The sequence below is a fragment of the Eurytemora carolleeae genome, unplaced genomic scaffold (assembly GCF_000591075.1).
Source record: "Eurytemora carolleeae unplaced genomic scaffold, Eaff_2.0 scaffold1156, whole genome shotgun sequence".
NCBI classification, from domain to species: domain Eukaryota; kingdom Metazoa; phylum Arthropoda; class Copepoda; order Calanoida; family Temoridae; genus Eurytemora; species Eurytemora carolleeae.
Genome location: NW_019402187.1, coordinates 109,477 through 135,779, shown reverse-complemented (window position 1 = coordinate 135,779; position 26,303 = coordinate 109,477). Strand labels below are relative to the sequence as shown.

At 33.1% G+C, this 26,303-nt stretch overlaps 5 protein-coding genes across 7 annotated transcripts in view; all 5 read right to left on the bottom strand.

The window, feature by feature from the left end:
- Window positions 1–577: 577 nt before the first annotated feature.
- Window positions 578–5,863, bottom strand: LOC111718211 (mitogen-activated protein kinase kinase kinase 15; the record flags this gene model as incomplete). Its single annotated transcript, XM_023493750.1, is given in 8 exon segments — window positions 578–700; window positions 1,122–1,227; window positions 1,604–1,724; window positions 2,024–2,101; window positions 2,739–2,906; window positions 3,734–3,810; window positions 4,577–4,640; window positions 5,279–5,863. Coding segments are annotated over 8 exon segments (752 nt in total), but the record flags the coding sequence as incomplete, so codon positions are not given.
- A 77-nt stretch (window positions 5,864–5,940) lies between these two features.
- On the bottom strand, window positions 5,941–11,940 carry LOC111718213 (dolichyl-phosphate beta-glucosyltransferase). The gene is made up of 9 exons (XM_023493752.1): window positions 11,869–11,940; window positions 11,137–11,474; window positions 10,276–10,346; window positions 9,512–9,572; window positions 9,021–9,121; window positions 8,357–8,438; window positions 7,583–7,663; window positions 7,082–7,185; window positions 5,941–6,691 (listed from the first exon to the last, which is right to left on the bottom strand). Exons 1-9 carry the CDS (start codon window positions 11,912–11,914, stop codon window positions 6,607–6,609), a joined length of 969 nt encoding a protein of 322 aa, XP_023349520.1. The 5' UTR covers window positions 11,915–11,940; the 3' UTR covers window positions 5,941–6,606.
- Window positions 11,941–12,010: 70 nt separating this feature from the next.
- On the bottom strand, window positions 12,011–19,014 carry LOC111718214 (steroid receptor RNA activator 1). Of its 2 annotated transcripts, XM_023493754.1 has the most exons (11): window positions 18,512–19,014; window positions 17,331–17,442; window positions 16,780–16,868; window positions 15,765–16,004; window positions 15,304–15,360; window positions 15,079–15,127; window positions 14,673–14,722; window positions 14,576–14,617; window positions 13,424–13,479; window positions 12,732–12,802; window positions 12,249–12,395 (listed from the first exon to the last, which is right to left on the bottom strand). In XM_023493754.1, exons 3-11 carry the CDS (start codon window positions 16,866–16,868, stop codon window positions 12,339–12,341), a joined length of 711 nt encoding a protein of 236 aa, XP_023349522.1. In that variant the 5' UTR covers window positions 17,331–17,442; window positions 18,512–19,014; the 3' UTR covers window positions 12,249–12,338. The 2 variants fall into 2 exon arrangements, with proteins under 2 accessions (XP_023349521.1, XP_023349522.1); XM_023493753.1 differs by lacking the exon at window positions 12,732–12,802 and having other exon boundaries at window positions 12,011–12,395.
- Window positions 19,015–19,021: 7 nt separating this feature from the next.
- LOC111718212 (putative GPI-anchor transamidase) lies at window positions 19,022–21,135 on the bottom strand. Its single transcript, XM_023493751.1, has 2 exons — window positions 20,387–21,135; window positions 19,022–19,532 (listed from the first exon to the last, which is right to left on the bottom strand). The coding sequence occupies exons 1-2, from the start codon at window positions 21,129–21,131 to the stop codon at window positions 19,192–19,194; spliced, it is 1,086 nt and encodes a 361-aa protein (XP_023349519.1). The 5' UTR covers window positions 21,132–21,135; the 3' UTR covers window positions 19,022–19,191.
- Window positions 21,136–23,970: 2,835 nt separating this feature from the next.
- Window positions 23,971–26,303, bottom strand: part of LOC111718210 (3-oxoacyl-[acyl-carrier-protein] reductase FabG) — a 9,728-nt gene continuing 7,395 nt past the window's right edge. The window contains exons 9-13 of one of the 2 annotated variants that reach the window (XR_002769005.1): window positions 26,126–26,214; window positions 25,780–25,862; window positions 25,519–25,570; window positions 24,353–24,626; window positions 23,971–24,077 (exon numbers count right to left, since the gene is read on the bottom strand). Coding sequence is in view for 1 of the 2 variants with exons in the window: in XM_023493749.1 (XP_023349517.1) it covers window positions 24,562–24,626; window positions 25,519–25,570; window positions 25,780–25,862; window positions 26,126–26,214 (289 nt within the window). In the remaining variant the exon portion in view is untranslated. Of the gene's footprint in view, window positions 24,627–25,518; window positions 25,571–25,779; window positions 25,863–26,125; window positions 26,215–26,303 lie in introns of both variants that reach the window. The other variant, XM_023493749.1, reaches the window with a different exon arrangement.

Sequence of the window (26,303 nt, the reverse complement as noted above, 5' to 3'; positions counted from 1 at the left end):
AATATTAAAACATTGTGCAAAACCGTGTTTGTGAAACCATGTTTCATTAATGGACAATGTTTAAAGTTTCGAGCTGCGACTTTGATGCTTACATGAAGAAAATAAGCATACTGGCAAAACCATGTTTCATTAATGGTTTATGTACAATGTTTAAAGTTTCGAGCTCCTAGTTTGATGCTTACCTGAAGAAAAAAAAAGCATTCTGTGCAAAACCGTGTTTGTGAAACCATGTTTCATTAATGATTAATGGACACTGTTTGAAGTTTAGAGCTCCTAGTTTGATGCTTACCTGAAGGAAATAAGCATACTGTGCTAAACCGTGTTCGTAAAATGTAAAACCATGTTTTATTAATGAACAATATTACAAGTTTCGAGCTTCGAGTTTGCAAAACCATGTTTCATTAGTAAATATGGTTAAAAGTTTCGAGCTCCGAGTTAAGATGCTTACCTGAAGGATATGAGCATACTGTGCAAAACCGTGGTTACAAAACCAGGTTTCATTAATCAATCTTGTTTGCGAGACTATGTTTCTTTGATAAATAATCTTACAGTTTGCGGCTCCGTATTTGGGAGTTACCTGAAGGATATGAGCATACTGTGAACAACATCCCCGCTCAGCACGTTAGGATCGTCTAGCCTCCTCTTCATGTTCCTTAAAGCTTTCTGCAGTTCTGCTCCTGTATTTTGCTCTCGACATTTTCTAAATCAATCAATCAATCAATTTATCAATCAAAGAAATAATCAGATAATAAACCAGTCAAAAATCAAATCAATCAATCAATCAATATTTGGATTTTGTGATTTGTGGGGTAAAGTGCATTAGCTTGATATCAATGAAACAACAATTAATTTAGTAAAGTACCTTATCAAAATGTTTTTAAATCTTCAATAAATATCCTTATTACACATCTCATACTTAGTAGAAGAAAGGAATGCATATTTTGAAAATATACTTTTAAAATTTGAGAGCTCACACTTAAATCAGCAGAGCAAAAGTTGTATTTCAGTTTTGTACTTAGTGAAATGAAAAATCAATCAATTCTTGAAACATTCCACTCAAATCAATTAATCCTTGAAATAATCAACCCTAAATCAACCAATCAATCGATCAACTAGATCACCTAAGATCAGCTAGGAACTTCTCCTTCATGTGAACCTTTGATTGAACTTCTAAATCTTTGATAAGATGTTTTAGTTTAGATACTAGAGATATTCGCTGAGAATCTCCTAAACAATAAACATATACAGGGTGAGTCAATCTGTAATGTATAGGTCTAAACTTTTCAAAAATCCCCCCCCCCCCTCCCCCAACCCATTTCACATGGAAATGATTTTTAAGCCGTCTGAAATATTGAGCAAAAACTTTATTTTTCCAAATAAATCAATGAAGTGTCCCTCAAATTATAAAGTTAACGGTAACCTTTAAATAAGTAACAATGAGAAAGATAAAGAACTTTTTATAAGCTTCATTCTTTGTCTCTAATTCGCAAATCAGTTCATAGAGAACCTACAATTTAAAAATTATCTTTTTTGGCGAGAGGAAACGTGAAAGTAAAAGGATNCCACCCTACCAAAAAATTGCAGATATTAAAGATTACTTGACCTATAACTGCTGATGGATCTGTAATGACTAGTGTCCCCTTATCCCCATTCTGATGATAGGATACAAAACTGTAGTTAACACAGGACAACTTCAGGGTCAGGGTTGCGTCCTTATCCACGTCCTAACAAATCATAAAAGGTTAGGAATAAATAATATTAAAGAGTTCGGATGTAAGAATGTTTTGTTAGAATACATCATGCAGATTACAGAGGAAGAAAAAATGAAGTGTCCCTGCCATTGGCGACTACTTTTTTTTGTAACAAAAGTTTGATATAGGCTAGGGCTCAGCCTTTGGATTAGTAAAAGCTTTGGTTTCCAGGGGGATCAGAACCAAAGGGGTGCTGAGCCACCGCCCCCCCCCCTGGAAAAATAGCCCCCTGGATAAATTTCTGTGTCCACCACTGATTAGTTCCCCTGTACCTGATATAAAAGTATATTCTGCCGCATCCCGAAGCTCTCTCGAACTCCAAGATGATAGAATAGAGCACTCTGCTGGAGCTAAATATATAAATAAATAAATAAATAAATGGTCAATCATCATGAAGTTTAAAATATGCCATTTTTTAAAGCTTCCAGGACGCTTCACGGTTTAGTTGTTGACACGTTACTCTTCAAGCTGCCATTTTCATATTTTTGTATCGTATTTCGCGGACCATAACTCGGGAATCCCTTGACCAATTTAACTCAAATTTTGAAAGCAAGGAACATTCCTGTGGTTCTACCGAGTTCCACAATTAAAATTGAGACAAAAAGGAAGTTCATGAGTCAACTTTTTTAACTAAGACCTTTTACACTAAGCTAAGAACATTCCCATGGTTCTCCACATTTTCCCCAATCAAAATTTGTGGCAAATCGATTAAGGTGTTCCAGAGTTATGATCGGTCGGACAAACAGAGAGTGCTACTTAACCTCACTCTTTAAAACTTTTATTGCGTTAAAAAAATACAATAAAAAATTAAATCTAAGTATGATGTAGGCATTAAAATGAGCCTCGCATTTTACTCTCTATTAGGACAGTTCAAAATTTAGCAATATAACAATTCTGAAATCAATTGAGACTTAGTATCTGACAAGAAGACATTTCGTCTATAAATATGTGCTGCTTGATGATATAGAGATAAAAATGTCAAGATACCTGAATACTCAAGTCTATGATGGCAACGTCTGCATTATAGAATAAATCTAGAACATTTGTCTCTCCGAAGTCAAGTTTCTCAAACTGTATATGATGAACAGTAGCGTAGGCGATAGCACCGCACGCAAACTTGACATCTTCGTAGGCGCGCTTCCGCGTACTTTGATGCTGGAATAGATTCAAGATTAGAAACAATTTAAATATGTGTGTGTTTCGTGACGGTAGACATTATTTCAAGTGGTCAGTGACATACCCCGATTCATAACGATACAATTTATACTTTTTTCTTATATCCATGATATCCTTATTTTTCTATCTGAAATTTAATATTTTTCAATTGTACTTTCTCAGTAAAAGTTATATGCAGATTACGCTGCAGAAGCAATTAAAGACATTTATTGTCAGAAAACAAGACTTTTTAAGTAAGAAAAACGAAAAGAGCTTGGAACTTTTGAATGGTGAATATCGGGAGTAATGCTTGATCTACTCTTTTTCTTAATCTACAGATTAAAGAATGCTTGTTCTCCTCTTGTTATTAATCTCCAGATTAATTTACCGATCAGGATCAAGGATATTCCATTCTAAAGTTGTCAGCTATGATCTACCTGATTGTTCCTCAGATAAAGGTTTAAAAAGCACCATTATGAATTGGACAAAAGATATCCCACTGAATAAATGGAGGATTACTTGGAATTTCGTTACAGTCCCTTTTAGATAAAAATTCCAAGTCTGTACCTGGGCCTGATGAAGGTCCACAATACAGTCAATGTCTAGTTTAGGTTTAGGATACAAGTCTTTACCTGGGCCTGATGAAGGTCCACCACACAAACAATATCTAGTTTAGGTTTAGGATATAAGCCTGTACCTGGGCCTGATGTAGGTCCACCACACAAACAATATCAAGTTTAGGTTTAGGATATAAGCCTGTACCTGGGCCTGATGTAGGTCCACCACACAAACAATATCAAGTTTAGGTTTAGGATACAAGTCTGTACCTGGGCCTGATGTAGGTCCACCACACAAACAATATCTAGTTTAGGTTTAGGATACAAGTTGGTCACGGTAGTTTTTCCTGAAACAAAAGTTTTCAGTGTTAAGGATCATCAGAGGGGGAGAGATGCAAGCCGCATCATTATTGCCCTCATCCCGTAATTGAGTGCCCCGACTCTATGTTTGTGAGTCTATTGCGGAATGGAGGCTATACTGGTGCGGCTCGCCTTCCCCTCCCTTCATCATCAGCTCTTCTAAAATCTTTTCAAGGAACAGTAATGGTATTGTTTCGTATTATTATCCATTGTCTGCCACAAAAGGTATATGAGGAACAGTTGAATTATTTTATCTCTTTGCTTGTGGCGTTTTCATAGTGAAAAGTTTAATACAAATCTGAATAAAATAACAAGATTCGAGCATTTCCAAATAAATTCATTACAATTATCATACCTATGAAGTTCTGGGGTTTTACAAAATGTAAATGTTCGTATGATAGATACGAAGTTAAGATAAACTGAATTTTCGATCAATGTACATCATGAACTTGTATAGCATACTTCATAGTATTTACCAAATAAGAACTCGTCTCATTGTTAATCAATCAAGTATGGTTGGTTGCTAATTACTGAAGTGACGACTAGGCGGCCTGAGTTAAGACTATTATTTTAGCGACACAAGCGGATCAAGCAGTAACTAGTTCAATAGTTCCGACCCTGGAATCAGATTTAATAAAAGTTAATCCACGTAGAAGTAGTTGAACCGCTTATCTTCTACGACGGTTCAAGTTGAAGAGAAGTGGTTTAACTTTGTATATGTAGTTCAACTACTTCTTGATATGAATTTAGTACCTGAATTATCTGATTTGCTGCCTAGGCTGTCTGTTTGACCTGTTCCATCCCCCAGCACCTCAACCTGAGGACAAATATAATTTCATTAATCATTTATTATGTCACTTTATGATTCGTTTTTTCCATTTTAGAGGGACTCTAAATTTCAAGTGACCTTCCATGTAAAAATTTTGTAACTTTTGTTCAAATGGAAATTTTGAATGAAAATTCATGATTTTATTTTCAGATAAGGTTCGATAATTTCAGTTGATTGATTTTAAAATGGGAATTTTGATGAATTTTTTATAATTGATTTTGTAATTTATGAATCAATCGTCGATCACTAACTTAAGATCTAAAATCATCCTAATATAAAACGATTTTGTTGATTTTGTATGATCACTATGATTAATTTGATAAATAAAAAAAAAAATGATTTTATGTAAATTTTTTTTTGATAGTGTTTAAATTACAATCTGACTTTTTAATTTGACTTGGTTCAATAGTTAAGATTTTGGTGAATTTATAAATTTTTATAATTGGACATTTTAGATTTGATTCTTTAAATGGTTTTTAAGATTGAATTTTGATCTTTAAAGGGTCTTCAGCTAGTTTTTGAAAAGTATATTTTTTTAACAAATATTTTTATTTTATTTTGAAGTAATTTTTTTTCATTTCTAATACAATTCTAAATATTTAAAAAAAAAATTTATATTTAATTACCTCATTTCCCGGCATTGTCAGGTTATAAATTCAGTATTTGCATCTGAAAATATAAATACTTTTGTGCGGAAATAGAAAAAACAAAAAATACAGGAACAAGGTGAATATTAATCCCGTTTATCAGAAGAAGACAGGTGATGTAAAAACGTTAATCTAATCTGAAAAAATTGAAGTTAATGAAAACAGTGCGTTTGAAAAGATTTGCAAAAAATATTTTTTTAACATAAAAACTACATATTCCTAAAGATTGTTGCCACTGTTTCAGACTAACTTATCAAAACTATTTATTTCTTTTCAAAAATAAATACTCAAAAAAAAATCTTTTTTAAATTGAATTGTTGAAAATGCTTTATCTCAGATGCCATTCAAAATGGTTTCAATTTGTTTATCACAGAAATTGGTATTTACAGACGGCATATCTGTAGTCTGTACATGAAAAAACAATATACATACTTTGTACACACAAAAAAACGTTAACAGGGATAAACACAAACATTAAACAAACAGATGGATCCCCACCGAAAAACAAAATATATTAGACGTTTTGTGGGGTGACCTGAGGCAAAAAAATATATTCAATTTTTTTCTGGGCGGAGGAAGGGGGGGTGGGGGAAGATAATTTTAGGTAAAAATAAATAAATCCCTGAAATAATACAAAATTATTTTTTTTAAAGATTTCTAGCTTAAAGTTCTCTAGCTTGAAGTTTCCAGCTTGAAGTTCTCTAGCTTGAAGTGCTCTAGCTTGAAGTGCCCTAGCTCGAAGTGCCCTAGCTTGAAGTTCTCCAGCTTGAAATTCTCTAGCTTTAAATTCTCTAGCTTGAAACTCTCTAGCTTGAAATTCTCTAGCTTGAAATTCTCTAGCTTGAAATTCTCTAGCTTGAAGTTCTCTAGCTCGAAGTTCTATTACTTAAGTTCTTGAACTTAGTTTTCTAGCTTGAAATTTTCTAGCTTGAAGTTCTCTAGCTTGAAGTTCTCTAGCTTGAAGTTCTCTAGCTTGAAGTTCTCTAGCCTTGAAGTTCTTTAGCTTGAAATTTTCTGTGGCTTGAAGTTCTCTAGCCTTGAAGTTCTCTGGCTAGAAGTTCTCTAGCTTGAAGTTCTCTAGCTTGAAGTTCTCTAGCTTGAAGATCTCTGGCTTGAAGTTCTCTTGCTTGAAGTTCTCTAGCCTTGAAGTTCTCTAGCTTGAAGTTCTCTAGCTTGAAGTTCTCTAGCTTGAAGTTCTCTAGCTTGAAGTTCTTTAGTTTGAAGTTCTCTAGCTTAAAGTTCTAGTCTAACTTGAAGTTCTTTAGCTTAAAGTTCTAGTCTAGCTTGAAGTTCTCTAGCTTGAAGTTCTAGTCTAGCTTGAAGTTTTCTAAGCTCGACACATTAAGTTTCCATGCGCCCAGTGCATATTTGCACCAGAGAAAGAAAATGTCCCTAAAAATTCATTAAAAATCATTAACATGGTACATGAAAATACCTCATCATAGACACTTAAAAGTTTCCGAAAGTTTCAAAAGATAGAATTTCCAGTTTCATTTAATAAAAATAATAATTTAATATAAAACATATACCCAAATCTTTAGAACTAGCAACGCAACTATTCCTTACGAATGTAACTATTTTTGCTGTATATTTCGTACTTTCTGTAATACTTTTAAGCCTATAAAATGTATAAAAAAAGTTTCTGGCAAAAACAAAACGGGTTTTTATTCACAGAAAAGATGATTATTATTCACTCGTAACCTCGAAAACATAGTTGAGCTTAACTCGAAAAAAATTGGGATATTATTATGTTTATATTTAAATGGGTAAATCATTTATTACTTGAACATCTGTACTGCAGCTAAGATAGGGTTGAGTTTGGAACCATCTATCTCAGTCCATCTAACCGCCACCTCTCTTGTAGGTATACTCAACATTTCTGCTATCTAGCAAAAAAAAAGGTAGGTTGAAGTATTAAGACAGCCCCTCCCCCTTGCCTCCAAGGTTTTTGGTGACCCCGACCATTAACGGGTTTAATACAGGGTTACCCACAAAGGATGAGACTGTAAAGACTACATAAAACTCTTAAAATATGACGCTGTAGTCTTTAAATGGCTTATCTAATGAGAGAAAATAGTTTGCAGTTGCAGGGAATTATAATTATAAGGAAAACGACAGAAGGAACTTCATACAGTCGTCTCTGAAGTCTCATCCTTCGATAACAGTAAATTGTGACCTCTTCGCCATTAGTGTATGGAAAGGCGGTGCTGGATGGAGTGGGGACTAGGGAATGGGATTGGGAAAGAAGGTAAAATTGAAATTTGATTTTAAACTAATTATTACCTTGAGCATTTCTACATCAAAAGCCCATCTTTCAATATGAAGAGACTTGAAAACTATTCTCCCTGTATCCCTCGTCAACAGCTAAACTTGAAGAAGTTAAAGACACTGTCCTTGTAATTTCAAGTGACCCTCCATTTAAAAAATAGGTGAGTGTCCGATTCACAAAGGTATTCTTGAACCCTCAATCTGATCAACAACGGGGAAGATAACGTTGCTTATCTAAAAATAGTTAACACAGAGCTGGGAACTTCAAAATGGTGGATGTCGAAATCAATGCTTGATCCTCTCTTTTTCTTAATCTCGAAACCAACCTAATTTTGTACTTTTATCCTGAAGTGTATAAAATTAAACAAATCCGAGTCGCGTTTCAGAAGCCGGGAAATTTGAAATTTTGCGTGCCATTTATGATTACTATACAGAAACGGAAGGGTCTCACTAAAAAACGGTTTTTGATTTTTCTGTACTATATCAAAAAAGAGTGGATTAAGCAAGAAATTAAAATTGTCCACATTGGATATTCGGATTAAGCAGTCTGGATTACAGGTATTTCATTCTAAAGTTCTCAGCTCTGATCATTTCGTATCAAAAAAGTCAGTTTTGACGAGAAAAGAAACCACCATTGCAATGAAAATAATCAATTTACAGACAGTCAGTGATAACCTTTGCTTAGTTAACTATTTAAAGAGTACAATTGTTAATAAGGCATGAATCTCCTTTATGGACAATACCTTTTAATTAAGAAAAAGTTTAATTTGAAAGAATAAAAAAACTTACCTTAAATCCACACTGTGTGTCCCTGATGCTTTTCACGGCAAAGATCCAGACACAAAAATGGAATCCATACATCAACACTGTTCTAAAATTTCAAAATTTGATATTCATCAAATATTATCAAAAATTAAAATCAGAAAAACGACCAATTTTAGAATGTCAAGAAAACAAATTCCAAACAAAATTTTTTTTCAAATCTTTAATTGAAACTAACAAAGTTAAGTTAACAAAGCTAAGAAATTTGTTGTTTATTATCTTGAAGTTTAATATATCTGAAAAAAAAAATGTAAACAGAATAATATTCGTATCAACAAGGTTCAGGAAATAAAAAAAAACTGGGGAATTCCCAAATTTCTAGGAAAAACATCTTACAGATTTTTAATTTTACTTAAAATTTTATTAAAAAGGATAGATAAGGACTGCCTTCATTTCTTAGAAACTTTTTTTTAACTGAGAAATTTGGTTTGTTATCTGAATTTAAACCGGAAAAAAATTCTTATCATGTAACTGTCCCATTTGCCCATTTGTCCCCCCCCCCCAAAAAAAAAATCATTATTTAAAAATTTTTCACTTCTTGTAAAGGGTACAACAAATTGTTGGACGCTTATTACAAAATGTATTCCCCCGTGATTTTATCCTGTTTATGTCCTGAATTTAAATAAACTACCTGAAGAATGTTCTCGAAGCTATGCTTTCATCCTGCATGTGAGCCCTAGACCCACACACTATACCATGCTTTCCTCCGAGTTTATCCAACTCAGCTTCAAGCTAAACAAGAAAAAATCTGCAAGACAGAAAAAGATCTCAACAATCTGAAGAGGTCAAGTGTCAACCAAGACCAAAATGTTTGGATCGTCATCAACACTATTAAATAAAAAATCTTCGAAAATTTCTAGATTTCATTCTTATACCCTGTTGCCCGTTTATACTTTTCTTTAAAACATTGCTATGAGTGTTCTAATGAGTCATATGAAGGTCTGCTTGTTGAACACAAGCCCCTACCCCACCCACACATTTCGACGATTTTCAAATTTGTTGGAGAAAAAAACGAACTTTTTACTTCAAAAAATGATTTTTCCTCTAGAAAAGGGAGGGGGGAGATTTTACAGAAAATGTAGGGTATCCCTAAATTATCCACAACATCTTGTACGGCATTACCTTAGATAGTTCTGAGAATGTTGTGGCTCCATCAGCATCAGCAAACAGTAACTGAGCTCCTCTACAATAAAAGGGTCTACTCAGAAATAAAAAAAATTTAGAAAGGCAAGGCTACCCATGAGTGTCCACAAAAAAATGTCAGCCCATTCGGTCTAGCAGTTTGGCCGGCTATAAGGAACATGTATACAAACGTCTTGTTTTATTGGAAAGATAATAATAATAAATTTCTTAAAGGGAACCCGACATGGAACCCCCAGACCGCCCACAGGGTGTAGTGCATCTACAAGCAGCTTGCGGCCTGGAATCCAAAATATAATGATGAGAATAAATTATTTATGAAAAATATAACATCATCAAACAATAAAATAATAACGCATCATGTGATGGCCATTATGAAGGTAGTTTCGCTATTAAAGGGAATGTTCACCTATTTCAGAATACTCAAATATCCAAATTTTTAAGATGAGGAGCAATGTTCTTAAATCATAAATATAAATATTCATTAAGTACGAAGCCTAGGGCAAAAGAACTCTCAAAAGTAAAAATGATAAGTAAAATAATTTTGAGTGGAAAATAAAAGAATTTTTTGGGTAAAAAGTTTTAAAAACAATGAAAAAACTTGACTTGTTATGTCTCATTTTTAAATTATTTCCCTCAAATCATCAAAAATCATTAGATGGGGGGTAATTCTAAAAAATATACACCCCTGGTTCATAGACTTTATTTCTAAAAACTTGTTTGCACATTTTGACTGAACATTTTACCTTGCTCTTAACATTCCCATCCTTACTGCTCCACCTTTCCCTCTATTCCTAGTAAGGGTCATAACACGAACCTTTAAAATCAATCAATCATTCGAGCAATCCAATCTTATAATTTCCTTAAATCAATCAATCAAGCAGAAAATAAAAAATTCAAGGTTGGTCATATTGGTAAAAAATAATCCAAGAATCAGAACAGCCATGTTTTAAAATCATTCAATCAATCGAGCAATCCAATCTTATAATTTCCTTAAATCAATCAATCAACCAGAAAATAAAAAATTCAAGGTTGGTCAAGGTTGGTAAAAAATAATCCAAGAATCAGAACAGCCATGTTTTAAAAACTTCTTCAGCCAATTTTGGGAGGTAAAAATTTATTTAGAAATTTCGTATCATCCATTTTGTTGAATTTTCTATCTTTTCTATTTTCAAGGGTCTGTAAACGTAATTTTATAAATGAGTGTCTACAGGTTTAGCCTACTAAAAATCGTTGTATTGTATTAAGAAGTACTCCAAGAAGTCNCCCATTTCCAAAGTTATTAATAGCTTTTTCACCTACTAAACGATATTTTGTACTAAACAGTGTTAACAGTAAGTGTACAGTGCCCATTGGGGGGTCGTCGTATAAAATGTTACTCTAAAATTCCGTTTTAACCTTCAAAATGTACTCGAAATGCGGTTCTTTTTCCTACGATTTTCAAAAAAATCCATCAGGATGCAAGGTACAATTATGAATCTGAACCCTGGCATGTTTGTGAATCTGGGCTCTGGCATGTAACGCTTTACATCAAAAATCACTTAAAATTATGTCGACACATCCTTTTCTCGATTTCTAATTACTTTTCAAAACTTTTTTTTTCTTACCTTACTACTTCCGTATTGTTTGGTATATTTGAGCCCAATATCAGAGGTCTTATCCTTAGAACCATCGTCCACGACAATAACCTCATAACTGGTTTTTCGTCCTTCAAGATATTCCAAGCACTCGTCCAGCATGGCTGGTAGACGATCCTCCTCATTGTAAGCAGGAACGATCACCGATAGATCTACTGTCGGTTTATCGTCAATGTCGTCAAATTTTAAGGATTTGCCATCGTTGGTTTTATACTTGTCCTCCGAAGGCCAGAATACTATCGTAGGGTGGGGGTTTGTCGTGGATCTTATATAGATACCCAACACCATCACCAAAAGCAAAGCACACTCTGAATGGATAAACATTTTGTAAATATTAGATCAATGCTAAATAAACATTCTTTGTGGCTCGCTAAAACCCAAATCTAAAGTGTTGAAAAATTGAACATCTTTTAATGGACATTAAAAACAGCGTAAAAAATACATTTTTATTAGAAGAGGGATTTCAAACGTAATTTCAAATGTATTATTGTGGTTTTCTATTAATTGACAATTTCTGCTTTAGAAACAATGAAAAAAAACATTTTTATAACTTAAATTCTGGAATGTGAATCAGGCATGCCCCTCTTTGAATGGAAACTAACTTAAAACTTGAAGAAATATCAATGAGCTAGCTCAGGATCCATTTTTAAAACAAAATGTAAACTATGAACTGCAAAATATACTGAAATTGTTGTATCCAACCTAAGATGTAGATGAGATCCATGAAGCAGCATGGTATGCTTAACATTATCTTCTGAAAATATTTATCCTTATAAAATACTAAAAATATTAGTTTCTTCTAGTAATTTTTTATGATTTAAGTTTAAGATCACAAATGGAGAAGAGAAAAAAATTAGATTTTAACGTAAAAAGGAAAATCTTGAAATGAATAATTTAAGATGAATTAAAATCGTATTACATATTGTAAAAGTTACTGTGCTTTAAATTGTTCAAGAAACTATATTGCCATGAACCGAATTAAAGTAATCTTTTTCTATATTACAGTATTCGTGTCGTGTACATACAAAAAGTTTGACAGTACATAAGTAATCTTCAGAACGCTTGGTATGTAGTACATTGTACAATGCATTACGATAAGAAATGGCAAATTTGAGAAGAACATGAGAACATGAACTGTACTGTACTGAAATGTACTGTAATGTACTTTACATTTACATAGGTTGAGCAGGCGTAAAAAACAAGGTAGCAGCCGGTTGTGGAACAACGTCCTGAAAATACTATCATTAACTTCAACTTTCAAATATAATCAGTAGTAATATGAATTGTGTGAGGAGATTTTTGGTTATTTTTCATAAATTTACACCAGCCCCCCTCCCCCTTCAATTTATGTTAACCGAACCTAACCTGGAATAGTTAATGTACACGTACCATTGTTTTTAGAATCGAGTCCCTTTTATTTTTTAAACAAAACATGAATAAATAATGAACGTGAAGAAAAATAGATTTTTAGAAATAGATTTTTATTTTAATTAAGAAAACAAAATTTTATAAGAGGCACCTATTAACTCTTCTATTACATATGCCCTTGTATATAAAACGTTGACCTGAGATATGGTCTGCTCGCGAATAGAAGTTAGAATGTGACGAAGAGCAGTTATCCAATTTGCACATTCCCCTGAACACAGACAAGAAATATGTACTTTTGTATTAACCTTTTTCAGAATCGAATTTTTCCCTAAATCCACAACTTAAAAAACAGGTTTCTGAATCTGCGTATACTTCGAAGAAAATTTTGAGTTTTAAAAGTATATTGGAGCGTTTTGGTGCCCTAACAAGGTAAACTTCAAGGTCACCCCCTGAGTTTTTTATTCAAGCATTTCTGATACTGTTTTATTGAAGTGGTAATTTCCCTTCCCTTTCCCATTTCACTTTCCCCCTTTTCCCTTCTCTCTTGCCCCTTTTCCCTTCTCTCTTGTCCCTTTTCCCTTCCCTTTTGACCCTTTTACCCTTCCCTCTTCCCCTTTTTTCCCTTCCCTCTTCCCCTTTTCCCTTCCCTCTTCCCCTTTTCCCTTCGTCTTCCCTTTTACCCTTCCCATTTTTCTTTTCCCCTTCCCTTCTCCCTTTTTTCTTTTGTATTAACCTTGACCTGGGATGTATATTATTATACCGGGGGGAGGCAAACAGAAAAATATTCACCCCTGCCTTGATCCCTTGATCTAGATGTCCAATGTGGGCACTTTTTCGTCAAAATCACGTGAGCACTGAGCAGTCCCTTCTCCAATAAAGTATATTTTACCTGAATGATCAGCTCCTAATGTTGTCAGACTCTTATCCGCATCCTCAAAATGGCGACTAAAAACAAAATGGAGGTTCTAGTAAAGAAAATGGCCGGAAAAATAAATAACATAGACAGAGGTAAGAAGTGACAAAAATTAAATGTAAGAAAGGATGGTTTTCGCTTCCAAAACATAATGGTGAACATTGATGAAAACTTAAAAAATAGTGATTTAACCCTATTCCCGCTGTTTGACCCCCCCTGTAGTTTTTTTTACATAACTCAAAAAGGATTGGTCTGAGGCTGTTGAAATTTTCTGACTTTTCCTACATACCCAAAGCCCTCCCTTTAGGCCTAAAACCGGGCTTTAATACTAACTGCCTGAGTCCTTAGGCAACTGCCTGAATGACTGCTTTTTCCTGTAACAAACTAAATCTTTGTTTTGACCCACTTTCACTAGTCAGATTTTGATAAAATTCAGCTTTTTGGAAAGCCTATGACATAAGGAAATGGGTTGCACAAGTTTTGCGAAAAAAAATTGCAACTTTTTTGCAAACGACCTGTCAAAGGAAATTTACACATTTTTAGTTTTTCTTGATTAAAAATCAGGTTATTTAAAATTTTGCAAATATTTTTGCATATTTGAAATGGCATGGTCAAGGGCGTTTTTTAAAAATGTATAATTTTTCATTTTTTGGACAAATTTTTTTGCAAACATTTTTACAATAAAACTGGATTTTGCGATAAAAAATTCAATTTTTGCAAATTTGCAAATTATTTTGCAGATTCTAAAAGTAGAGCACAAGAGCTTTCCAATGATGTATCATTTGTCATATTTTGACATCAAACATGGGATTTAGAGGGGGGGGGGTCAACTTGACCCCCCCCCCAACATATCCTGGTTTTCAAGTACCCCAGCAGAGATAGGGTTAATAAGGAAAATTAAATTACTTGTGGGACAACAGCTCCATGGCATTAAGATGAGAAGTGGGGGTGGGGGGCAATTATCGCTTGTGAATCAAAATGAATGGACATGATGGCCATCTGAATGTCAAGGATGATGGAAAAGGGAGTTAAATTATTCCTCCATACAAAATAGCGACAGGAAAAAAGTTAAAGGTTCATTATAAATTTCTTTTTTAATCTAATCATAATTTTCTAATTTTTCATTACCTTTGCAGAGATTGGACAAAATTACTCAGAATCAAACCAACTCTAACAAATAAAATTTAATTAAAAAAAACGTTTAAAATAAAAAAAATTTACTTACCTTGGGTTAAAGTTATCAGTAGACCAGGACTTCTGCAATAAATCCAATCTCTACGATCCAAACCTTAATCTCGAAGTTCTACAATTCAATAATCCAAACTTAAATCCCTGATCTTGAAGATCTAATTCGGCTATCCTTTTTTTTCTTAAATCCTACAACTTTTCACGATCACAATGATTTAATTCTGTTTTATTCTCTTCTTTTCCTAACTCAGGAACCCCTTGACCGATTTGCCTCAAATTTTCATTGAGGAATTCGGGAGACCCACGGCCATGTTCTAATCTTGGTTTCGAGATTAAAAATTAAGTAGGTCCATAAAAAATAGCTAAAATCGAACGCAGGCAATGAGTATCATGGGCAACGCTGGATTCTCAGGCTAGTATATCTATATTTTAAGGTTAATTTCCTTAAGAATATCACCAGATTTAGCCCCACAGTATTCATTAGCCAAGCTTCTAAAGGGAAAAAAAGATATATTAAATGCTAACACAAAAGTATCTTCCTGAATTCTAATTATTTAAGAATGCTTTAATGTATTTGGGCATTAGTATTTTTAAGCAAAAATATACCGGATGTTTCGGACTGTTCCTATTTTAGAGAAAAATTGCAATTCCTAAAATATAAATTTTACCTTAGTATATCACAAACCTCGTCGCGCTCCAACGGTAATTCAGAGTTTAATTGCTCACTGAAAAACAAGAAGATTGATTTAAATGAAAAATTCGAGTTCTCTGCAAATAATGAAATATGTCTGTGAAAATGTGAAGTTTTAATAAGTCCATTTTTTTAAGGTTATCTTTACTCAACCAATTAGATAGGCAGAAGGCAGAAGCCTAAAGGAGTTACGCGCGCTTGCCGTGTTGAATTAAATGACAGAGAGAGCCTGTTTAATCCGCGGCGCTCGGCCCCCATGTCTGTCCTAGCCGCAGCGCACGGCCCAGAAAGTGTCTTAACCTTGCCTAACCCTAAAATAATACTAATCTCGTCCTTGTATTCAACGCGGGAAACGCGCATAACTCTTTCAGACAACTGCCTACAAAAATGTTTTCCATTCTTTGAACACATTGGAGCCTATAACCAAAAATTTCTCACTTGGTTAAATGGGGTGTCGGAGGCGAACATGTCGGAGGCACTCCAGGGGTACTCGGAGGAACGCTTAACGCAGGAGGAGGCGGTAACATTGAATCTGCTGGTGGGCGGGCACCTGCATCATGAAGTCGAGGGGGCGGGCCGGTCCCAGGCAGAGTAGGCGGGGCTGCACTAGGGAATCCAACTCGTTTATTCAGTTTAGCTCCAGGAGGATGTTGCTGCTGGATAGAACTCTCGTTATAACTAAAAAGTAAAAATAAAACAAAATTTTTTTTACGACTTATTAAAGTGACAATGGTGTTAATACGTACTACCGCTCAAAAAATAGAGGATTTTGAAAAAAAATATTTATATTTCCTTGAATCTATTTTTACTCGTCATTCTCGAATCTAATCTTTTTAATATGCCTTTTGCAAAGTATTTATACATTTCGATTATTATACTGTTAAAAAAAATGTGGCGGTAAAAAAAACTATTTCTTTTTGCTAAAAAGTTTACTTAAAAAAAAACTTAATGGGACTGTAAGTAAACTTCAAGGGGGTTGTATCGATTGTAACTAAACAAAATTAAAATTGAAAATAAATAAAATAATAAAAAATTCTTTACAGCATTAAGTTTTAATATTCCCACTTAAAGAGTAAAGGATTTTAAAGCCTTAAGAAAATATTTATTGAAGCTTTCTTTACTTTTTTTTTTGATCAACAAATAAAATGCGGCAGTAAAAAAAATATTTATTTTCCATTAAAATTGAAAATAAATAAAATAATAAAAAATTCTTTACAGCATAAAGTGTTAATATTCCCACTTAAAGAGTAGAGGATTTTAAAGCCTTAAGAAAATATTTATTGAAGCTTTCTTTACTTTTTTTTTTGATCAACAAATAAAATGCGGCAGTAAAAAAAATATTTATTTTCCCTGAAAAGTTGACTTAAAAAAATTAAGATAAAGAAATTAAGTACATACATTATTTTTATAATACAAACCCTTTAAATGTTGGTGCTATTGAAGTTTCATTTACCTAAAGAGTGGTGGATCGTTCCAAGCTCTATCATAGTTCCCTTGAGCGATAGGCTCCACAGGAACACCTGGCTTACCAGGCTCACTCATCTTGAACAGGGTCGTATTTTAGAAAAGGACCCATTTAACCAAATTCGGGTTTTTTAAGCCACAAAACTCACTTTCACTTATTTAAAGAAAACATCAGTATTTAACAAAAATTGGTTTTTATATCAAAACTTTTTTACTCCCTTATATTGATCTCATAACATTACATTTACAGGGTTACCCACAAAGAATGAGACTGAGAAGACGACAAGAAACTCTTCAAATATGACAATCCCATGGCATAATTAAGTCCTCGGTCTTTACTGTAAGATGATTGAGCATTGGACAAAAAAGACAAATTTTGAAGTTGAAGGGAATCATGTATGTAAGGAAACAGACAGTATATATTCCGTACAGTCGTCTTTGAAATCTCATTCCTTTTGGACAACATTGTATTCTCTTCGCGAAGAAAGGTTTTTTGGGCAGGGGGCGATTTATTAAAGAAAATATTTACCCCTGTCGTACCTTATTCTTTTCTTATTTTCTTCCTTGCCCCAGTTCTTCTCTTCTCCCCTCCTTCCTTCTCTGCTTCAGGGAAGAATATTTCGTTGATAAATTCAAACCGAGACAAGAAAACCTAAAATAAATATGTATTTGAAATATTGCGTCTTAGAATTAAAGGGACTGTTAGCGTAATAATAAGAGACCTTCCATGCAAAGATGACAATGCCCGATTTACAAAGGTACATTAAAAGCTTTGAATGATCAAATATGCATGTTTTTGTTTTTTTATATCTTCCAGATTAATGTTTCAAGGAGACCGTTGTGAATCAAGCCTTGCTATCGTTGAATGGAGGGTTACTTTAAAATACGCTTACAGTCCCTTGAAATATTTGATAATACTTTAATTAGCAACCCTTGATTGTCTCTAATTCGAACTAAAAATTGAAACATGATCCAGATAAACCAGATTTAAACCTTGTAAATAAACCCTACATATTTTACATATTTTGAATTCGTCGAAATATAATATAATACATATTTTATTTCGACGAATTCAAAAATTACAAAAACAATAATTGTGCTCTGACAGCTCCACAAACTATGAAGAAAATGTACTTAAAACCTTGATTTAAAATTATATTAAAGGGTATATGTATGTATATATATATATATATATATATATATATGGTAACTACTGAGGATCGTCATGATAGACATGAAACATTTTGTTCAGTATAATTTTTTTTTTATTAAAAAATGTGAAGTTAAAAACTGAAATATATATATATAAATATTCATATTTTCCACAAAAATTTAAAATAGAATCTTTTAATACTTAATCAAAAAAAAATTATTTTCACAAATAATCTAAATTGATTTTAAAATGGTGCTTCGCGCAGAACTTCCTATCATTTTTTTAGGAAAATAATTTTTTAGTTAAGAGGAAGAGAGACTTTGGGGGAAATAATTAGTTGAAGCAATGCTTAGGATCCATTTAATTTTGATGCGGATCCGGATCCTGAATCCGCACTTGAAAAAATGGATCCGGATCCAAGTCATTTGAGATTTACTGATTTTTTTGACAGAATAGGAATTTTCAAATTTTTGATACTTTCTTTTTTTGCAGTTTTTGGTTGATTTTGGATCCCGGAAGCCAAGATATTGCGGATCCAAAGGACCCGGATCCTATAAGCATCTCCTACCTTGTATATAAACCACCAACTGAAGGCGATCAGAAGAATAACAACCGCGAAGGAGAATATAATTGTGATGAATGCAATAATTTGATCATATACACCCATCCCGGCTCATCATTAAACAAATCTGAAATACAATACAATAAAATAACAATAATAAGACATAATGGGACTCTAGACGTAATTACAGGTGACCCTACATTTGCAGATGAGAGCGTTCGTTACAAAACGGAACCTTTTACATTTTTGTATGATTATTTTTATCGCGGTTTCTCTAGCGAGTTTCGGGTTTCTTTCTTGAGAAACATAGGAGGAAATGGTTCGAATAAAACACTTTTTAACTAGAAAAACGACAATATCTTCCTCATAACTGTGTGGATTCATGTTAAAAGAGTACAGTTGTGAGTTTAAATTTAAATCTAGAGTCACTTTAATTACAATGGCAGTCCCATTTAAAAATTAGAACAAGCAAATTTGAATTTTTATTAGTTAAGGAGATCATATAAAGTNATCCTCATAATAAAAAGCCTTAAGATTTGAGAATTTTGATAATAATAATAAAAATTATCAATAAATGCACTTCTTTTTAAATAAGAATGTCAAACCAAATTGTTGATTAATTGATTTCTCTTCTGAATGAACAACATTAACTCTAACTGCATCTAAGCTTATTGAAGAATACAGAATCACTTCTGTTTTACCAGGCTGTCCACTGGGAACAAATCGTCGAAATAGAATTTGTCACTTTTTGCGGATTTCTTCGTCGCTTCCTCGGGTAATTCTAAAGATGCATTCATATTGGCTGGATTATTTGATAAATCCACTGGTCTGACCGATCCGAAAAAATCCGTGATTCGGACCTTGTACGGATCTCGGCCGAACAGGTCGGTTCGGCGGCCAACTGTAGAGATACATACGCGCTTCGGGCACACCTCCATAAACTCCCCCATAGTGCGCTGAGAGTTGGGTTGAACGCGCTCAAGAAACTCAAGCGCGTAGTAAGTATATCGATCAATGATATAAACTCCTAAAACAGAAAGATCGTATAGTTCATTCAATCAATCAGAATAAAATAAATAACTAATTTTGAAAAGGAGAACAATACTTAATTGTAAAATTCCTTAAAGGGACAAACGTAGTAATTTCACGTGACCTTCATATAAATATAGTTCACCACGTTACCCTTTAAACCTTTATCTAATTCCTACATTGTTTTCCTGCAGTAGAAATGTGCAAGTCACATTTGTAAACCCCAACATTGTAATTAATCAGATCTCAAAGTGAAAAACATGACTTTTATATAATAATTCATCCTTAAAGGGACCACAAGCGTGATTTAGAACGACGTTTCATGTAAAACTGGCAATGCCGGATTGACAATGGTACCCTTAAAAGCTCTGTCTGATAACGTATGAATTTAGTTATTAACGTTTTGGTTTCTATGGACTGCTGATTTTTATTTATGAATTTAGTTATTAACGTTTTGGTTTCTATGGACTGCTGATTTTTATTTATGAATTTAGTTATTAACGTTTTGGTTTCTATGGACTGCTGATTTTTATTTATGAATTTAGTTATTAACGTTTTGGTTTCTATGGACTGCTGATTTTTATTTATGGATTTTCTGCGAAAATGATCAGCGCAAATCTTGCCTTTAAAAGCAATGGAGAAACTCGCCAAAAAAACAAGGGTACCGTTGTAAATTGGACAATGCCATCTGCATGGGATGTCACTTGAAATAACGCTAACTGTCACTTTAACCAGACAAAACTTTTAAGATTATCGTTGTAAATCCATTAATGGAAGATCATTTTAAAATATAGTTTAAAGACACTTTAAATGAAAAATAAGTTGTTAAAATGAATAATATGATCTCCTGACCTATGCTAGGATCTACATGATGAGATAAAGAATCCTCTCCCACTAGACTGCTTGCTACAGATAATATTCCAGGACTGTAAAACTTTAAAAACATAGAGGCGGCCTGACAGGTATCAATCATAAAGAATATTTCGTTATACCGCCGTTTCGTCCACATCTGCTGGAAAGCGTCAGCCAACTCGATATTTGTGATTTCTTCAGAATCTTGGAATTTTAGAAATCCATCACCACCGTGACCGGTCATATAAACTAGTATGTTAGATCCTTCGTCGGTTAGCAGACGTTTTGATCTTGGTGTGTTCTCAGGCAATCTTCCGGTCAAAAGACGGACGAAATTCTCCACCGTCACTTCATACCCGCGATAGTCTACTTCCACGTCATTTCCGTAAACTTCAATGTTTTGATTGGCATTGTTGAAGACAGTAGCGGGACGAGGATTTCGTGGATTACACGCCATATCATCCGCGATCATGAGAATAATTTGACTGTCGGGAATACCAAGGCGTTTCACACTTCTATACACCGACAGTACGTTAGCGACATGTCGATAATTGAACCAGAACCTGGACGTATCGACTAATACCGCCCAGTTGTTAGTGTGAACGGATTCACTGAACTTTTGAGGGATTTGCAGTTCTGTTGCGTTCACGCAGTGTACTGCAAATAGTAGGACGTGTACTGCAAGTAGAAAGAAGTTAGCTTGAGCTGTCTTGAAAATCATGTTTTCTGTAATATATGACAGCATTAATGTCAAGAAAATTGAGAAGGGTACAAAAATCGTACAAAGGAAATTACCAAATTTAATAAAAAATAAAAGGGAAAATTGTTCATAAATTATGGTGCAAACGTAACACTCATATTTGATAAAAAATAGTATATTTAAATTTCTTTGGATGTTTAAAAAATTGAAGTATAGCATGTTTATATAATTTTGATGTCACCGTTTCTATGTCCGTTTGAAATCGTTTATTAACAGCTTCGATAAAACATTTAGAGGCAATAAAATTAAAAAATTAGCTTTACTTCAAAAAAAAATATTTCGTCATCAGAACAGATCTGGGTGCGGAATTGCCGCACAGTGTTCACGAAAATTCTTGATGATTAATTGATCTAGGGAAACCAATGGGTGCCGTATCAATTAAATATCAATTGAACTATCATTCCAGTGGATAACTTTTTAGATAACCCTTTAAAAGAACTGTAGTCTGTTATCTGTAGTCCCAAAAACAGATATTTAATCATTCAGTGGAGAATGAAAATCAGTCATTTTAAATAAACAATTCTAAATTTATAATTAATTTTCGTTTTTTAGAATTAATTCAAGTTAGACGGATAAAAAAGTTAACAACAAATGTTGATGGGGTAAATTATGAAAATATCCTTTATAATTTTATTTTCATAACTTCATTTCTTTAAATTTACAATAAAGTTTAGAACACGTTTAATACAGTATAAGCGTCCCATATGACTTGAGTCCCATCATATATTGAATTTATACAGAGCATCCCATTGTTGGATTATTTCCAAGAATTTACAATACCAAAAAACGCACAGTGACAATGACATAATACTCGAATAACATATATATACAGGGCTCGAACTTCGAATTGGCGCTCAATTTGGGATCACTCTAAAACTATGCTTCAGCTCGACATGTCGCGTTTCGGAATATATCATGGTTTTCTGTAGCAATTGCGAGCCCTTGCGTGTAAGTGAATTTAATTGCACGCAATTCCGTAATAATTGCTGGCAAATAAACGCAACGAAATTGCGCGCAATTCCGCCCAAAGTTCTTGCGTTTGTGCTTCAATTTTCTAATAAAATTTAATTTAAACCTTATATGACAAATAAATGGAATTAATTATTGCGCAATTCCTTTTAAAAAAAAAAAAATCAAATTAAAACCATGGTAGTGGCATACAATAAACTGAACTTTACTGACATTTCAGTCTCAAATGCTAAGAAAATTGAATTTAAACTTAATCTTTAGTTTTATAATATTCATTTGCAGCATGATACCCAGAAAACTCCGGAAAAGGAAGACGACAGTTTAGACTCAAGCAGACCCATGTAATTGGATAAGGGATTTAATAATTTAATAATTAATTTTGTTTGACTTGTAACTACATCAAATACACTGTGATGTTGTCTTTCTGTACCATAGTTTTCTGGTTCTCGTTGTAACAAAATATCTAATTTTGATTAAACAAACCTTACAATTTTAACCAAGAAAAGTTTCCATTTGAATGTTTATCCAATGTGAACAAATGAAAAATGTATCATATTAAATTGTTAATTAGTAGCTTAACCACAAGAAACTTTAAAATTTGAAAACTGTTGAAACTTAAGTGACCCTTGGGCCTTGATTATTTTAAAATCAACATAGATATTTAAGTTCATTCTTATATCTGCTGCATAAATTTGTAAGTCAGTTAAAATTATTGATTTTTAGATAGAAAAGCAATTTCGATGCAAGCAATTCTGCGCAATACCACGCAATTCCACACAATTCTGCGAATATTTAATTGCTTCCTTTTTCGCAATTCCTCGCAATAAAATAGCACAAGAGGAAGCAACCATTGCGCGCAACGGAATTCCGATTGGAAACCCTAGTTTTGAGACAATTACCGGAAGTCATATCAATGTCAATTTTCAAGCATTTATACACACTTTTATAACAAATCAAGAATTCTGATAAGGTAAAATATAAAAAATAGCAAATAAAAAAATGTTCTTTTATAATTAAAAAACAAATACAGCATTTAGAAATCAAAAAATTAATTTCATTTGTTCTCACGATATAGATTTAACTAGAAATGCGGGAAACTGTTTGTTTGAAATGTTTGAAAATAAATAATCGATATTCTCTAATATAACAGATAAAATATGGAAACTTAGATTTAAGAAATAATTCAGCAGTTAATTTAGTCTTCATATGTTAATTTTTGTATTCAGTGATTTATTTTGTAAGTTATGAAAGTGAGTTTTGTTTTGAATTGTGAATCTCAAAAACGGGAAAGTAGGTTTTGACTCGAAAACGTGACAATGCTTCAAATTCAGGATATGTTTGAAAATGGAAAACCTGACATTTTCTTGAAAACGGTCAAGAGATTACATATAAAAAGAACTCCTCTTATAATTTTGATTTAAAAAAAATTAAAATCGGGAATTGTTGTCCTCGTCATGTTTAATAAAATGCTATTTATAGTTTTTACTCGACTTTTACTCTGGATAAGGGCTGGGATCCCAAAACCCAGTCTTTCAATTTGTGCCCATTTCTAACTTACAGTGTTAGTAATAGGCCTTGTTATAATTTTTTTTATAAAAAGTAAATAAATTAATTGNACTCTGGATAAGGGCTGGGATCCCAAAAACCCAGTCTTTCAATTTGTGCCCATTTCTAACTTACAGTGTTAGTAATAGGCCTTGTTATAATTTTTTTTATAAAAAGTAAATAAATTAATTGGATTAATCATCATATATTCAAAAATAAACATAAATCCACGTTTTTTTTTACAATATAAAATGTAGATATCTAGATTTTTTATTACAATCATAAAATTCATTTTAAATATAATGTTATGAGCTTAGAAAATAAATGAAACATGAAACAATAATTATGCTTAAAATGATTAAAAATGTACTGCACGTTTGCTGCTCTTGTTTTTATAGAACTGTAGTGCAGCCATGTCTAATTCACAGCGGTAACTTAATTAAATTATAAATCTCCCTTCGTAAAAATAAGTTATCTTTTATAGATATGTAAGATAGTTATCTCAAGAAAAGTGTTTTATTCTGTCAACTTTCGGATCGCGTCACTGCAGCACAAATCCAAAAGTCACTATTTTCAGCAAACCACATGCAGTTGCAAATAATAGATATCCAACTAATAATAAGTATATTTCTTTCAATTTCAACCTTATAATTAATCAAACTATAGTTTAGACAAATGTTAAAAGGGTATACCGCTGTAAATAGAGTTTCTAATCGTTTTTGAAAACGATCGTTAAACGATCATTTTTTGTTTGTTTTCAATCGTTTTCAAAAACGATCTTTTCGTTTTCAGGAAAAAGCGATTGTTTTTAAAAACGACCCACGATCGTACTAAACTTTTAAGCTGCAAATAGCATTTATAACTTATAAGTTTACATCTACAGTCCATTTAAGGTTCCAGATTAGAAATGCCAGGACTTGGTGCTGGTGGTATTGTGAAAACCTCCATCAACATACAGCAGCTGGCCTAGAATATATACATTAATTTAAAATTTCGACCATTTTTTTTATATGTAAGGTAAAAAATTGTTCGAGAATTTTGGTAATTCGTCTCACCTCAAACCAAAGAAAAGTCCAGCAGTGCTTTGCTAATTACTCCTTTAAAATTTAAGCTCAAAACAAGCCCATTGAATTTTTTTAGTTTATATGTGTATGGCTACAGAAATGTATACGTGAGTTAGTGATCTAAAATCCAAGGCCCTACCATTGCAAAAATAATTGTAACCATTTTATTCTAACAATGGTTTGGAATTTATGGGATTTTAATTGAAAAGAGGATTCTATTTTTCAAATTCTGGGTCACAGACTGACACAAAGTACCACCTGGGGCAAATACAGAGGGTGAGCCTTGGGGCAATGGCTCCCGCTCACCCCTTGGGCCTGAGCAGGAAATTGACTTATCCTATAAAAAGCGGAGCTATGGAAACTGGAAAGAAAAATTTTAGTATTTGTTGAGTATCTTGGAAAATTTGAACAGTCCCTTTAAAACTCAGGGGCGGTTAAGTGGGTGAAGAATCATTGAAATATTTCACCCCTTGCCCCCCCTCCTCCCCCTTGGAATTATACATTTAAGGGTATGTATACTTTGATCCGGCCAGAGGAAAAGTGAACAGAAGGTGTCAACATTGACAAAAAAACGGTCTTTTTTACATTTTACATCGAAATTACAAATAATATGAGCAGAAAAATTCCTTTTTTTGGAAACTTCCTATAAGTCCAGGTCCCTTCCGTTTGTTAACATTTGCATATTTGATTCTTTGCCAAATCATTTTAAAATGGCAAAATTTAATATAAAACTTTGTTACGTCAATTCAACTAAAAAATTGAACAATGTCTTTAAGCGTGAATGCATTAAATACCTGTGGTAAATGAGGATAGACTTGAAGCCAGGAAGATTATTGCGTTTGCAACCTAGGAGATAAAACAGTGATTATACTAAACATAATGTTTCACGTCTATCATGACGATCCTCAGTAGCTACAATTCTTTGAACAATATATATAGATTTATATACTGTATAAAGAAACAAAGAAACGAGTATACACTCAACATCTTATTGCTTATACATAAAAAGAATTTTAAAATAATTCAAAACTGTTTTTTACAGTTATAGAACTTACCTCTTCAATGGTCCCAAGACGTCCCATTGGATGCATGTCGCAACCTTTCTTCAAAAATTCTTCCATCTCAGTGGCACTCATGCCTGTAAAATTAGGGTTAAAATTATGATTTGGCTTGCTATAAGCAAGTGAGTTTTTTTAGAGTCTATCAAAGCTGAAAACTTTTGAATGGTGAATACCGAGATCAAAGCTTGATCTCATCTTTTTCTTAATCTCTAGATTAAATATTGCTTGTTCTCCTCATGTTATTAATCTCTGGATTAATTAACAAATCAGGATTAAGGATATCCCATTCTAAAGTTTTCAGCTCTGTTAACATACTATATAAACTGGAATAAAAAATTACCTAAGTTGTCAAAAATCTCAGTATATACCACCCCTGGGTTAACACTGTTAACCCTTACTCCCACTTCGGCCAATTCTAGAGATGATATCCTGAAAACATAGATGATATCCTGAAAACAGAGATGATATGCTGAAAACATAGATGATATCCTGAAAACAGAGATGATATCCTGAAAACA

Excerpts from the sequence above, each read along its gene's own strand:
- LOC111718214 (XM_023493753.1), bottom strand. The coding sequence starts at position 16,868 with ATGAGTGAGCCTGGTAAGCCAGGTGTTCCTGTGGAGCCTATCGCTCAA. Across the intron at positions 15,361-15,764 it reads CCGACACCCCATTTAACCAA|TGAGCAATTAAACTCTGAAT; the intron begins GTGAGAAATTTT and ends CTTGTTTTTCAG. Across the intron at positions 13,480-14,575 it reads TTTGTCCAATCTCTGCAAAG|TCGCCATTTTGAGGATGCGG; the intron begins GTAATGAAAAAT and ends TTTTGTTTTTAG.
- LOC111718213 (XM_023493752.1), bottom strand. The coding sequence starts at position 11,914 with ATGTTAAGCATACCATGCTGCTTCATGGATCTCATCTACATCTTAG. Across the intron at positions 10,347-11,136 it reads AACAATACGGAAGTAGTAAG|GTTCGTGTTATGACCCTTAC; the intron begins GTAAGAAAAAAA and ends TTGATTTTAAAG. Across the intron at positions 9,573-10,275 it reads ATGGGAATGTTAAGAGCAAG|AGGAGCTCAGTTACTGTTTG; the intron begins GTAAAATGTTCA and ends CTTTTATTGTAG.
- LOC111718212 (XM_023493751.1), bottom strand. The coding sequence starts at position 21,131 with ATGCTGTCATATATTACAGAAAACATGATTTTCAAGACAGCTCAAGCT. Across the intron at positions 19,533-20,386 it reads TCATGTAGATCCTAGCATAG|GAGTTTATATCATTGATCGA; the intron begins GTCAGGAGATCA and ends TTTCTGTTTTAG.